The sequence below is a fragment of the Phragmites australis genome, chromosome 10 (assembly GCF_958298935.1).
Source record: "Phragmites australis chromosome 10, lpPhrAust1.1, whole genome shotgun sequence".
Taxonomy (NCBI): Eukaryota; Viridiplantae; Streptophyta; class Magnoliopsida; order Poales; family Poaceae; genus Phragmites; species Phragmites australis.
In genome coordinates this window covers 3,057,107-3,071,589 of record NC_084930.1, presented here as the reverse complement: position 1 = coordinate 3,071,589, position 14,483 = coordinate 3,057,107, and the positions used below count along the sequence as shown (strand labels likewise).

General features: G+C 46.9%; 2 protein-coding genes across 2 annotated transcripts; both read left to right on the top strand.

Annotated features, from left to right (window-relative positions):
* Positions 1-4,441: 4,441 nt before the first annotated feature.
* LOC133931410 (cytoplasmic 60S subunit biogenesis factor REI1 homolog 1-like) lies at positions 4,442-7,480 on the top strand. The gene is made up of 5 exons (XM_062378283.1): positions 4,442-4,776; positions 5,343-5,903; positions 5,990-6,159; positions 6,766-6,984; positions 7,104-7,480. Exons 1-5 carry the CDS (start codon positions 4,672-4,674, stop codon positions 7,261-7,263), a joined length of 1,215 nt encoding a protein of 404 aa, XP_062234267.1. The 5' UTR covers positions 4,442-4,671; the 3' UTR covers positions 7,264-7,480.
* Positions 7,481-8,338: 858 nt separating this feature from the next.
* Positions 8,339-11,111, top strand: LOC133931409 (uncharacterized). The gene is made up of 3 exons (XM_062378282.1): positions 8,339-8,559; positions 9,304-10,287; positions 10,539-11,111. Exons 2-3 carry the CDS (start codon positions 9,356-9,358, stop codon positions 10,558-10,560), a joined length of 954 nt encoding a protein of 317 aa, XP_062234266.1. The 5' UTR covers positions 8,339-8,559; positions 9,304-9,355; the 3' UTR covers positions 10,561-11,111.
* Positions 11,112-14,483: the final 3,372 nt, after the last annotated feature.

The following is a 14,483-nucleotide window of genomic DNA, read 5'->3' as shown; positions in this document are numbered from 1 at the left end:
GGCGCGCAGGTTGGGGACGTCGTAGCCGCGCGTGGTGCGCAGGTTGGGGACGTCGGGGCCGCGCGTGGCGCGGCTGCTGGAAGCTGGGGGACCGCTGCTCCGAGAGGTGACAGTGACACCAAGGCGCGCGGCGTGGGCGCGGCATGTGGAGCCGCAGCGACTACGGTGGGCGCGGCGTCGGTCGTCGAGGGCACAGAGCAGTGAGATCCTGCAGAAAGCAACGGTCGAGGCGGGCCAATAGGCGCTGACTGGTCCGCAACGTCAGATAAAAAATCGAGGTCGCTGGGAAGCGATTTGGTGGCGCCCGAAAGGGGAAACTGCGTCTCGTCAAAGACGACATGCCTAGAGATGATGACTCTGTTAGAGGCAAGGTCGAGACATCGGTAACCCTTGTGTTCGAAAGAGTATCCCAGGAAGACGCATAGAGAGGAGCGAGGTGCGAGTTTGTGGGGTGTGGAGGAGGAGAGATTGGGGTAGCAAGCACAGCCGAAGATCCGAAGATGGGCGTAGGATGGGTGGTTGCCATATAGAGCAAAGAAGGGAGCGCCGGAGGGGAGGGTCTTGGTGGGGAGGCGATTGAATAAATAGGTGGTTGTGTGGAGACCTTCGACCCAGTAGGAAGGTGGAAGTGAGGCCTGGAACAGAAGCGAGCGCACAATGTTATTTAGAGAGCGAAGAGTGCGTTCAGCTTTACCGTTCTGCTGAGAGGTATAGGGGCAGGACATGCGAAGGGCAACGCCGTGCGTGAGGAAGAAGCTGCGGACGGAAGAATTGTCAAATTCGTGTCCGTTGTCGCATTGGACACTTTTGATGGTGCAGGAGAACTAGGTAGCCACATAGGAGAAAAAGTTAGCCAAGGTGGAAAAAGTATCAGACTTAAGGCGTAAAGGAAACGTCCAAGCAAAGTGCGAGTAATCATCAAGAATGACCAAATAATATTTGTAACCGGACACGCTCAGAACGGGGGAGGTCCACAAGTCACAATGAATAAGATCAAAAATCTTGAGAGCTCGAGAGATAGAATGGGGGAATGGCAAACGTATGTGGTGACCGAGTTGACATGCATGGCAAATAGGAGCACTAGTATGTTTATTACAGGAAATGGATAAATCACTAGCGAGGCTGGAGAGCGCCTCGTGGCCGGGATGCCCGAGACGGCGATGCCAGATGATGGAGGAGACACGGTGATTAAGGCGTGAGGCTACGGGCGCGACACGGGTAGATGTAAGGTGTAGAGCGGACCGGAGCTATTGCACCTGGCGATCACGTTCCTGGAACGAAGATCCTTCACAGAGAGGCCAAACGAGTCAAACTCAACAGAACAGTGATTGTCAGTGGTAAACTGGCGCACAGGAATAAGAGACTTAATAATGTTTGGAGCGACAAGAACATTATTAAGATAAAAGGGGCCGGGTAGGACCGTGTGTCCAGTGTGCGTGACAGGCAAAGTAGACCCGTTGCCAACGATGATGGAGGAAGGAAAGGAGGAACGCGGCTAGTGAAACAAGGAGATGTTACCGGTGTCAGGAGTCAGATGCGAGGAGGCACCGGAGTCCATGATCCACTCGCCAGTGGAGGGCGAGTTGACGGTCATGGTGCTAAACGCGTTGGCCAGCGCCTGCTGGTCCCAGGAGACCCCGGCCCAAGGAGTCCATGGCGACGGCGAGGAGGGCGGCTGGACGGCCGGGGCACCGAGGGCCGGAGGGTGCTGGCCGGGCTGTTAAAGGGGCACCATAGGGTAGCCGAAGGACCCTGGCGTGGCAACCAGAGCCTGCGGCGGCTGGAAAGCCGTTGGCGCAGGTGGTCGAGGGCAGTGCGCCGAGCCGCTAGAGGGACCTTGTGGACCAGGCCACATCTGAATTATGCTGGTCCACGGATTGTAGAAAGATGGCCATGGCGTACCGGCCTGGCCGGAGTTGGACTGACCGGCACCCTTCCCGCCGTTGCCACTGCCCCGGCGGCGCCGGTGACCGGAGCCAGATCCAGTCGCCGAGCCGTGCGGCGCGGGGTGGCGCGACTGGGAGCCCGAGGTGGTTCCCTTCAGAGCTGGAGGGGCCGGAGCACCGCCGGTGCCTTTAGGGTTGGCGGGCGTCGTGGCGATCAGGGCGGTCAATGGAGTAGATGACGTAGCCGACGCCATGAGTTCCTCGAGAAGGAGGTCGTCGCGCACCTCGCTAAAGGTTGGGAAGGGGCGTTGCCGCTTGAAGTGTGGAGTCATGTAGGCGAACTTGCCGCTCAAACCGCGAAGGACATTGAGGACCAAAGTGCGGTCGGGAATGTACTCCCCGAGGTCAGCGAGCGCATCCGCCATAGTCTTCATCTTGCGACAGTAGTCTGTGACAGAAAGATCTCCTTGCGCAAAGGTACGGAACTCGGCGTCGAGGTGAAGGGCTCGGGTCTCGCGGTTGCCGAGAAACTGGTGCTCGATGCTGAGCCATGCTGTACGCGCGGTGTTCCCGCGAACACGGACGACGTCCATGAGCTCGGGAGAGACGGTGCCGTAGATCCAGGACAGCACGACGCAGTCCATGCGGTGCCACGCCGGATTGTCGGGGAAGATGGCGTCGGACGTCACATGGTCGGCGAGTGAGTAGCGGCCGAGGGTGAGGAGAACGAGATCACGCCATTTGTTGTAGTGGGATGAAGACGGATCCAGAACCACCGGCACCAGGGCGCGGATGTGCTGAACACAGGCGGCCTGGGCGTGAAGATTGGTCAGGGTGAGGGCCTCGAGGGAGGCGGTGTCGTCGTGGGGGTCACCATGGGAAGGCATAATGCCGTCATCGTTCGCCCCGAGAGCGGCGCGTTGACGTGCCGCGGAAGCCTCGCGCGCTAGGGCGACGGCGGCCTCGCGCTCTCGTTCGAGGGCAGCGGCGGCGGCACGTACGCGAGCCTGGGCGTCGGAGGCGGCCTGGGCGGCGGCGTCGGCAGCGTCGGTGAGGAGCGATCGATGGCGCTCTCTGTCGGCGGTGGCTTCCTGAGCGGCAGTGGCGCGCTCGGCAGCAGCGGTGCGCTCGGTGTCGCCGGCGGCGGCAGTAGGGTCGGCCATGGTGTGATGGGTTAGGGTTTGGTGTGTGAAAGCGGTAGGTCACGGGAAGGAAGAATCACTGATACCATGAGAGCGAGATGAATTCACTCGTAATAGATTGATGGAATTACTCAGAGGTATGCATTACAATATATAGCTTAACCGAAGGAACAACGGAAGGCTGGGCGTGATAAATGCATACGCGTGAGTGCCGGCTCTAGGCATGCAAGGCAGGTGCATGCACGGCAGGATGCAAGGCCATGCAAGGCCATGCAAGGCAGGCCGGTAGGAGCGGCATGCATGGCATGCACGGCAGGATGCAAGGCCATGCAAGGCAGGATGGCAGGAGCGGCATGCACGGCAGGAGGGCATGCAAGGTAGGTATATGCGAGATACTTGCTAACAGGTTATTTGTTCCCAAAGTGCCCCATGCGCACTGTGCTTCGCGTGTGGTTCATCCTCTATTGTGCCCATCGCCCGTTGGCCATTGCCTTCCTGACACGATTAGGACCTAGGGTAGTTGGCATCTTCACACAGGCATCAATGCTCGATCTAGGGTTCAAATCCAAGTATATAGATGCAAATTGACTTGGAAAAATGGATAAACGGAAGTGAGGAGTACAAGGAGTCCATATAATGGCCACCGATGGCAAAATCGTCCACTCCGTGCCAGATTTAGGAGGTGGAGGCTTACTGTAAGGACGAGAGAGAATAGGAAAAGAAAGCTCAGCGAGAAAGTGGAAGAAAGCTGAGCATAAGAAAGAGAGGTCGTGGGAGAGAGAAAGCTCAAGGAAAAAGGGGAAGAAAGCTGAGCATAAGAAAGAGAGGTCGTGGGAGAGAGAAAGCTCAGAGAGAGATTTTTTATTTCCCTATGGGGCCACTATTGTATGTGAGTTGTGAACCAAATAGGTGATAAATAACTAATAAACACTCAAATCACTCTAGGAATAACACAAAAATTGATATATATATATATATATATATTATATAATTATTATTTTGTTAATACTCTTTTTTTATGTTGTCATTGCAAAAAATACAATAAATGAGGGTAAGGGCAAAATGGTCAATTGCATCAACATCATCTCTTTTAAGAAACGGTTTCTAAGGTGATTATGACTCACCAGAGAAATGTTTTTATAGATAATTTAAAATCAAAACATTTTTTAAGAGAATCTAGATACTACTAAACGCACCCTAAATTAAACCTTGGCAGTTAGATGGTAAATTTCTCAAATGCATCTTTTGATGGCACAAAACTTCCTCAACAAGAAAGTTAACGGGCCGGATTTCAGATTTAGCCCAATAAGTTTTCTGGTTCTATTCGGCCCAGCCTGTTTCACTTTTGTGTTTAACATTTTTTTTTGCGGTCCTAAATATGCCAAGGCCTAGGCGTAGCCCAACAGCAAGGGCCCAAACCAAAAGGCGGTGGAGGCTGATCCAAGCGCCAACGTCAGCACCAAAACGCGGCCGTCTCGCCCGCCCTCGCCTACCCCGCCGCCGCCACTTCCACCACCGCGCCTCCGCCGCGAAGAAGAGGAAGCGACCCGATTCGAAAGAGGAAAGCGAAGCTCTCACCCGCCCGTGCCCGCCGAAGCTAGCCGAACCGGAAAGCGAGAGAGAGAGAGGAGACAGAAGGGAGGATGCCGACGGTGACCTGCAACGCGTGCAACGCGGGGTTCGACGAGGAGGAGCAGCAGCGGCTCCACTACCGCTCCGAATGGCACCGCTACAACCTCAAGCGCAAGGTATCGTCGTCCCCCGCTGCCGACCTTCTCTCACTATCCGGGTTCTAGGTATTAGGGTTCATCGGTTCATGTGGCGGATGGTGTCTTCTCTAGTCCACATGATGTGTTGTGTGTTTCTTGGGCCAAAATTAAGAGTAGAAGGCCTATGCAAAAACTTCGTTATCCGAATCCTGAGCTTGTTCATTTAACTCAGGAGGTGGAAAGTTCGTAAAGAAACCTAACCTAGCAACGGAATTTTGTGAAGCTTCGATTTTTCTGGACTTCTGTATTAGTGTATCTGACTAGTTAGTGAGTAAATGGATGGAGTAAATTCCTGGTGGTTTTAAGGGAACCGAGAATACTGCTATGAATTGGTAGCATCAAAATTTTCACATGTTTGTAGAGTCCAGAGCTATATGAAGTGGATGAAATTTGGTTACCAATTCGGATACGTTAACGAACCGAATGGTGGTGATTACTGCGAACTGTTTAACTTTTGTTTGAGGTTTGATTTTGTTGCTTATTGCTTCCTTCAATATTTCCGGAATTGCCTATCACGCCTTGTTTTGACGTTAAATGTTTCTCAGGTGGCTGGAGTACCCGGTGTGACAGAGGCACTATTTTTGGCAAGACAAGCTGCATTAGCAGAGGGGAGCAAGCCTATTAGCACTCCAATGCTTTACAGCTGCGCTCTTTGTGGAAAGGAGTACAGGAGCTCGAAAGCTCATGAGCAGCATCTTAACTCGCGATCACATCTTATGAGAGCCTCTCAGGAGCCTGATGCCTCCATTGCTGGAATTACAATAGTCAAGCCACGTCCTGAGCGAGTTCCTCGTAGAGGCCCGTCTGTGGTAGAAGAGGAGGAAGATGAAGATGAGGAGGAAGAGTGGGTTGAAGTTGACCCAAGTGAAATGGAGTTGGCTGATGAGTCTACTTCAAACATGCAAGTAGATGAACATTCCTCCAAATCAAATGATGACATGTATGAATTTGAAGAGTTGGATCCCTCATTCTGTTTCATGTGTGACATCAAGCATGAGACCATAGAAGACTGCATGGTCCACATGCACAAAAAGCATGGGTTTTTCATACCTGACAGTGAATACTTGAAGGATCCCAATGGTCTTCTTACTTATGTTGGATTGAAGGTAGACATTTTATTATGTCTTTGTAGAATCCGATGTTTCATGTTGTAGTATTAATCATCATCTTGTATTGGTTATTCTGGCTGCAGGTGAAGCGTGATTTTATCTGCCTCTACTGCAATGACATATGCCAGCCCTTCCAAAGTCTAGAGGCTGTCAGGAAACACATGGATGCGAAGGGTCATTGCAAATTACGCTATGGAGATGGTGGAGAAGATGAAGATGCCAACCTTGAGGATTTCTACGATTACAGCAGCAGGTTTCTATCTAGCTCAGCTTTCCATCACTTAGTTTCATCTTACAAAAGGTCAATGTTTCTTCCGTTTCGATGAGCATGACATAAATTATTGTAAGGAAAGGATTTAGTTTGCTATTTTCAGAGACTTGGTGTTTCAATCGAGGGAAAACCATGGTGGGTATTATATTCATCTGAATGTCGTATAAACTGTTGCATGGATGGATTTCTAGTCATATAAAATCACACATTGGCATATCAGTGTTGATGGCACTGGATAGATTTGTTAGAAATTCATATCATGTTATGCAATTCAATATATGGTTCATGCTGTTGAGTTGTGCCCTTATATTCCATAAAATTGCTTACATTCAAGCATCATTCATTGGTGAAGAATAATAATCTCGAGAATTGCTAACATTTCAGTTATTTGTAGTGGAATGATCTCAGCACTATATTTTTTTCATCAAAGAGAAAATTCATGTAAAATGCCTGGAGATTTAACCACACATTGGCTTAAGATAGTTGATGTGTTAGTTTTGTAGCATACTACTGTCCGTTTTGGAGACTGAAATATATTTTTTAATGGATAAAGTTTGCACACATCTAACAGTGATATTCTCATTGCAGTTACGTTGATGTGGAAGGTAAGCAGTTGATTGCTGCTGATGACACTAACAATAACATTGAGCTGGGAAGTAGTGGGTCTGAGCTGGTAATAACGAACAAGAGTGACAAAGGAACTCGTGTTAGAACTCTAGGTTCTCGGGAATTTATTCGCTACTACCGCCAGAAACCACGGCCTTCTGTTGCAACAGACCGTGCTCTTGCTCTTTCCCTGGCTTCCAGGTCTGAATCCTTGTGCTATCGACTTGTCCATTTAAATGTCTTCATCATGTCGTTCACTCATAATATGGCAAGACCTTTGGTTGAATACTGATCCTTACAATTTGTGTTTTCTCCTTCAGCTACAAGAGCATGGGTTTGGTGACAGTTCAGTCTAAGGAGCAAATGGTAAGGTTGAAAGTTCTCCGAGCAATGAACAGAACCGGGGTCGAGACGATGCGAACCAAGATTGGAATGAAGAGCAATGTGATCCGAAACCTCCCTAAGAATTGCCCGTATTAGTTGATACCCCCTTCGAGTGGGAGCCAAGCCTGTCTGGAGCTTCTCTATGATGTTTATGGTGGTGTCTTATCTCTTATGGCTTTTTGTCCATCACTGATCAATGTGGTGCTTAAGATATTTTCAAATAGGAATGTACCTTCCATACAATATCTTTTGTTGAATTTTATGAGTTGCGGAAGCAGATATTATATTCATATTCATATCTCTATGACGTTTATGGCGGTGTCTCTATTAAGCAGATATCATATGCAACAAGATATTTGTACTGTGATAGTTTTCGCATATTCATATTTCGATGTGAATGAGAACATCTTGTGAAGTTTCAACGTACCAAGCCCCTGGAGTCAGTGTTGTGTTGCCACACAAAATTTGACAGGTAAACTCATCAGCAGTGGAGGAATTCCGTAGGATTCAATTCAATTTCTATAGAATTTGAGGAGATTTTTGTGTTCTAAATGGAGCTTTTCTTTGAAAACGCATTACTTGCTAATGAAGGGAAATTTCCATAAGATATGTGGGCGTAATATTTATCAGTACTGTTTATTTATCGTTTATTTATGTTAAGTTTTGTGATGGAGAGGTAAGTAAAAAAAAATGTGACGTTGAGATATGGCAACACATTACTTCGTTATCCGAATATCATATGGAGAACACCCAGATATGCAATAACATGTCCCATTTGTACTGTGACGTTTATCGTGGTCTCTATTAAGCAGATATCATATAATTTGAGAAGATTTATGGTGTTCTAAATGGAGCCTTTCTTTGAAAACGCATTACTTGTCAAGGAAGGGAAATTTCCACGAGATATGCAGGTGTAATATTTATCAGAACGTTGAAATTTGTGACAGAGAGGTAAATAAAAAAATATAAGTTATATGAGATGAACGAGATGAGAAACTAACGTTACGGAGTTGCATTTCGCTGCTCGCCACTGTTCCGAACACTAACCAAACGGCTGAAAAGGAAAAAAAAAGAAATGGAAAAAAAAGGAAAAGGAAAGCCGCTGCGCTGAGGCATGCACGCACCACGCAGCGGAAAATGTCAAAGTGTGGCCTGCAATCGCCGGCCTCTTCCACTCTCTCTCTCTCTCTCTCCACGCACGCAACTCTCGATGGCTCTAAAAGTCCAAACCTAGACTAGACTAGACTCCCCGAGGCGACGCAGCTGAGCACGCCGCCCCCGCCCGCCGGTCCCTCCCTCCGCCGGATCCTCCACCCGCTGGCGCCGCCCCTCACCCGGCCTAGTGGAGCGGAGATCCGTCCGGCCGTGGCTTGGTTTATTCTTCCGTTGGTGGTGAGTAATCCCAGCTTGTTTGACTGGATGGGTTCCCTCTTTCTTCGAAGAATTGGTTTTCTTCTCAATCCAACTCCAAATCTAAATTAGTTCGTTGTGGATTTTGGTGCTGCGTGGTGCCACCCTTCTATAACAATTGGATTCAATCGTTTCCACCATGCTTCGGTTCGATTAGGTTCCTCAGCGGTCAGCGCGCGATATTGATAGATCTCAGTTGACGCCACGCCATAGGAATTACTTGTTGGTACCCAATTTTGGTGCGGCTGCGGTTTCTTTTCCCTAAATGTTGGGGGTTCAACTGAGCCCCCTTCCCCCACATCAAGTCCACCCCTGGGACACGGTGTTTTTATGATTGAAGTCAGTCTCTAATAAGGGATCCCCTCTAATAAACGCGCAGCTGTTGATTTTTCTGCGATAAACGATTTGGCTGGGACTTTCAAGAGTTTGAGCAGAACCCGAAGTTGCAGGTGCAGCAAATCATTATGTGGGTGTGCTGTCTTACTCCTTATTAGCATCAAATGATCGCGTGAGATTATAGCAAATCATTACACGGATTCACCTAATAAATCATTGCATTGATTGATTGGAGACATCAAGATGTTTGTACCGTGTCATAGACTTTCAGCCATCATTAATTGTATTGATGGAAATGCCAAGTATTCCACTGTTGTATACAGAACATATACTTTGTGTTTCGAAAGATGGAATATGGAATTAATCTGTTTTCTTCTTGGTATCATACAGGTTTTAATGAAAATCTGCCCTTGATAGAGTTAGTTTTGGCAGGAAGTTCGATATGGGTTCAGGAAATTTGATTGTGAAGAAGGTGGCAAGGCACAGCTCTTTTGATCTGGACATACACCTTGATAAGAGTTGGATAGAGGATGTTACTTGCCCAATCTGCCTGGATTACCCTCACAATGCAGTCCTACTAAGATGCACATCTTACGAAAAGGGTTGCAGGCCATTTGTCTGTGATACGGACCAGACCCGCTCAAACTGCCTTGAGAGATTCAAAGGTGCATATGAGCTGCCCGCCAATGTGAAAGTTTCGTCTATAGCTGTGGCTCCTCTTGATAGCATTATTCATATTGTGTCGTCTAATGCAAACAACCGCCCAAGCTGCCCTTTGTGCAGAGGTGATGTTATTGGCTGGATTGTTATCGGTGAGGCTCGTTTGCATCTTAACCAGAAGAAAAGATGCTGTGAAGAGGATTTCTGTTCGTTTGTTGGTAACTTCAATGAGCTTCAGAAGCACACACAACAAAAGCATCCAGATTCACGCCCTTCAGAAATTGATCCTGCTAGGAGGGTTGATTGGGAGAACTTCCAGCAGTCTTCTGATATTGTAGATGTCTTGAGCACAATACATGCACAAGTTCCTAACGGAATTGTTCTGGGAGATTATGTCATTGAGTATGGGGATGATGACACTGGAGAAGACTATGAAGTTTTCCGCAGGGTTAGGACGAACTGGTGGTCCTGTATATTTTGCAAGGCATTTTCTAGATCTTCAAGAAGCCGCAGAAGAGCTAGAGCAAGGGAAAGAAGAGGCAGTGGAAGGAGGAACAGCAATCAGGCCAATCTGGAAAATTTTAATCTCGAGGTTCCCACACAATCTGTTGAACTGAGGGAAATCAGATTTGATGAAATTGATGATGAATACATAGTCACAGGGGCCATTCCTAGCATCACAGCACCTGGAAGAATGGCCAGTTTTCACTACAGGTCTGTGTAAACAATTAGCTTTTAAATTATTCCCAGTTCTTGGAGCTACATTATTGCATCTGTGGTGTACTAACTAAGAACCAGTTGCCCCTCAAAATATACACAACTACACAACAGGCTCATGCTAGTCCAAGAAAAACGTTCACAGGATGTAGTTAGGACAAGAATGTTGTTCTTTTTGTGTCTTACTTTAGTTCTTAGTGTACTTCTATAATACCCTTTCTTTATATATGATGCTTTGATGGATCCAGGGATACAAGATATGGACGGTGATGTATAGAATCAGCTGTTCGAAAGGAAGCATAGCTGTTATGTGATGCATCAGTCATCCGAACCCGAACCATTGTACCGCTGCTCATTTTCTATTCCGCCTGTCTTTTCTAGGTGCTGCCCCGATTTGAACTTCATGTGCATAAAAAGTAACAAAGAAACTTCTCCGTTCATTTGCAACAGGTCTCGCCATTCTAATTTTATTTTGTATATATTTAGCACCCATCTCTATAGTGATGTTGGTGACAAAGCTATTTTCGAAGTTCTGTTTCTTCGATGTAGCGCAGTTTTACATAAATGCCCAAACAAACTTCAGTTCCTTGGATATTTGTTTGGAGACTTTTGCCTGACTGAGTAGGGAGGGCAAGAGTTTTGAGGTGTGCAATGCAGATGCGGTATGTGTTCTCCTGAGGAAATCTGGAGTACAATGCACCATGCGCCATGTTGAAGCTTTCTCCACTCAGCTTCAGACAGGTGTCTGGAAAGCTACATGTGTAATGCCCCTCCAAGATAATGTTTCACTGTTTGAAGAATATGCCAAGTTCTTTGCTTGCGCCGGTGGGTTCTCCCACTTCTCCTGATGAGCTTCCGTGTTGGAGGCACCGAAAACAACTAGCAGGCAGCAGTCTCTGATCTCTTCCATGCCATCCATTTGGAACCGTGATGCTGTGGCTCACATAATCACATTTCTTTACGATACTGTAAATCAGAGACGTGGTGAGAATCGAGATGAGCAGTAAAGGTACGTGTTGGAGTCTGTGTTTGACTTGACCCTACAACATGCTTCATTATAAATTCGGATTTGAGTACGGTCTGAATGCATGTCTGGTACATGCTCCGTCGTGGTCTATATAGGCTCTGTTTAGTACAGATTCAGATCTGATATTATCTAGAGTTTGTGTAATAAAAAATTAATTTAAATATTTATTTTTTATTTAAAATAAAAGTTAGATGACTTAATCAAATACATTAATTCATCCATAATTTCAGATCTTACATTCTAAAGTTAGATATCACCAGCTAAAAAAAAAAATCAAAATCTAGGATCTAGATCATGCCAAATGGGGCCATACTTGAGTTGTTGCTCTGCCTTCGTGTTCAGAGCATCATGACATTAACATATTTTCTGCGAATAAAAAAATTGAATTATTATATTTTCACTGATCGATATCAGAATGATCCGTTCTGTCTCTGGGTGGGGTGGCACATTGGATTTGCAAAAATACTTTAGCGTCCTATGCTACACCGGCTAGAAAGCTCTTTCGATACAATACTTGTCATTGCGGCCTAAGTCCATCAATCAGCAAACGATGGAGCACGAGGATTGATTTTACTCTGTTGTGAGCCGTTGGAACGTAAATTGTATTAGCTTTTGCAAATATTGTTCATCTCTGATGTCAAAGGGTGAAGTCAGAGGATTTGAATAGAGGACGTAGCACGACATGTTCGTGTGATGAACTGTTTATCACCTTGCAAGACAACAACGCAGAGGATGCTCAGTAGAGGCATGATGGAGGACGCAACATCATCGTGCGGGAAGCCAGGCTGGCGTGGTGTGGAAGTGTGTGTGTGAGTGGGCCCTACAAGCGTCTGTGGAGAAGTAAAAAGGAATCGTGCAGCTGTAATCGGATTGAACTTGGACTCTGAAGAACGACGGGATCGATGTCTCCGAGCGCTCTGAACTATCTCTCTCATCTTCTATGTGATTGTTCGATTCTTCCATCGATCGTCTCCTGCGCGACGAGATTCGTGACATCTGGTATCAGAGCCTCTCACCCTCGTCTTCGTCAGAGAGTCGTCGTGGGGGACCCGTAAGCGAAGCCACGGTACCAGTCATGCTAATACCAGCGAGCCCAAGCCATGGAGGAGCAATTCGCAACGTTCCTCAAGGCCTACTAGGAGGATCGTCTTTAATCGCTGATGCAAGAACACATGGAGGCATTGTAGCGATCGTTCGAGGATTGGCGTCCTAGACTGGATTCGCAATTGGCAGACTTGCATCAAGTGGTCGATACCCTACGCCACCAAGTCGAGCAAATAAAAAAGCAACTGGTGATTTCTATAGAACCACATAGATCGGTGTTGGGAGCGCATTCCTCCGAGGCGCGTCCTAGGCAAACTTGCCACAGCGAAGTACATGATCACCAGGGAGCGGCTTACGAGGGCGGTACCACCTCCGCGCCCACCCCGGTCACAGGTGCACCATCCAGCTTCTCCATGCCATTCGCTGCTCATGATCGATTCTCTCAAGTCAATTCTCATATAGGCACGCTATCACAAGTTAGAAATCATTTTAAGTTTGATTTCCCTTGTTTTGATGGCGAGAACCCGCAATTTTTGAGAAAGAGATACTATGACTATTTTGAGGTGTACGCAGTGTCGTCAGATATGTGGATTTGGGTGGCCTCGTACAATTTCACCGGCAACGCAACATTGTGGTTGCAAGCTCAGAGGCCATCACGAAGCTAGGAAGACTTATGCCAGGAGTTGTGCAGCCGTTTCAGAAGAGAGCAGTATCAAGAGCTGATCTGGCAGCTACTTGACATGCGCTAGAATGGCTCGGTGGAGGACTACATGTAGGCAGCGGGGGAAATTCCCGCGAAGAATGGGTAACCATCCCCACCCCCGATTAGAGGAAACTTCCCCCGTCCTAGTCCCTGTCTCCGCACGTGGGGAGGAAATTCTCCCATCCCCTCCCCAGCGTGGGGAATGGGTACCCGACAGGGTCCCCATCCTTACATATAACACAAGTAGGCATAACATCCCTAGTCCTAGATTAAAACGTTCCCGAAGATCTCACCATGCATTATTAGCTGGCCAGCATCACACCACGGTGTCGAGCACAAGCAGAGGGTGAGCTTCCAGGTCTTGCAGGTCAAGTGTTGTCTACCATTACCTCTCAGGTGCTGGCGGCATCACATATCGCAAAATGAAAAAACTGGACATATGTGATACACAACATAGCGGATGGCGTAGAGATTAAATCTAACCACATTTTTCATCACAATTCACAAAAGATTAAATCCCTCACAAGAAATTGGATGAACACAACTAAGTGGCATGACTTGCTCATTATATAAGTACAGGAACAGCAGCACTGAACATTTTGGCTGTACACTTTCAATTTTCATGATGACACTGAAATATACTACTCTCTGATACCCAACAACCCAAATTAGAGGAAAATGGATCTACATAAGCCAGAAGCAACAAGGCAACAAAATTACAAAAACACATGCATTCTTGACTTCTTGTCCTCCTGAGGCTCTCAACAAAATGCAAGTCCCTGCATGCCAGCAAAGTAGTTAAATATTTAATAAGGAAATGAGTAAACATACATTTTGCTATTCTAACGATACATGAACATCACCTCTATCCTTTCTTGGATCTCTTGAAGGCAACTCCAAAAGGTTTCAGGCTTGTCATTATTCTCATTATCTACAAAACACAATCACAAGATGACAAGAAATATATTGCAACTATGACACTAGAAATTGAATGAATAGGAATTATACAACATATATATCTTTATACTTGTTAAGTATCCAATCTTTGAACCCATTAGAGCCTCCAAGATCTCGAGAGTGAGCCAGCTATGGTGCTCACTAAGAACCCTCATACTAGTGCTAAATATAGATTCAGATGCAACAGTGATGACTGGAATAGCAAATATATCATGTGTTATCTTCCTCAATGTAGGATAACATGTACCGGCCACCTTCCACCAATATAGAATCTGAAAGTTCTTTGTTGCAATTGGAACCAACTCATCCTCCAAGTACCTATCTAGCTCAGATTTGACTCTTGTGATTGTTGGCCTTCTACTTGCAACACGTGCACTAATTGTAGACAATAAACCTAAATTATCAAGTGCAGAAGCTGATGATTCTGTGTTATCCTCATCCTCCTCCACTTGATACTCCTTC

Excerpts from the sequence above, each read along its gene's own strand:
- LOC133931409 (XM_062378282.1), top strand. The coding sequence starts at position 9,356 with ATGGGTTCAGGAAATTTGATTGTGAAGAAGGTGGCAAGGCACAGCTCT. Across the intron at positions 10,288-10,538 it reads ATGGCCAGTTTTCACTACAG|GGATACAAGATATGGACGGT; the intron begins GTCTGTGTAAAC and ends TGATGGATCCAG.
- LOC133931410 (XM_062378283.1), top strand. The coding sequence starts at position 4,672 with ATGCCGACGGTGACCTGCAACGCGTGCAACGCGGGGTTCGACGAGGAG. Across the intron at positions 5,904-5,989 it reads TTACTTATGTTGGATTGAAG|GTGAAGCGTGATTTTATCTG; the intron begins GTAGACATTTTA and ends TTCTGGCTGCAG. Across the intron at positions 6,985-7,103 it reads GCTCTTTCCCTGGCTTCCAG|CTACAAGAGCATGGGTTTGG; the intron begins GTCTGAATCCTT and ends TTTCTCCTTCAG.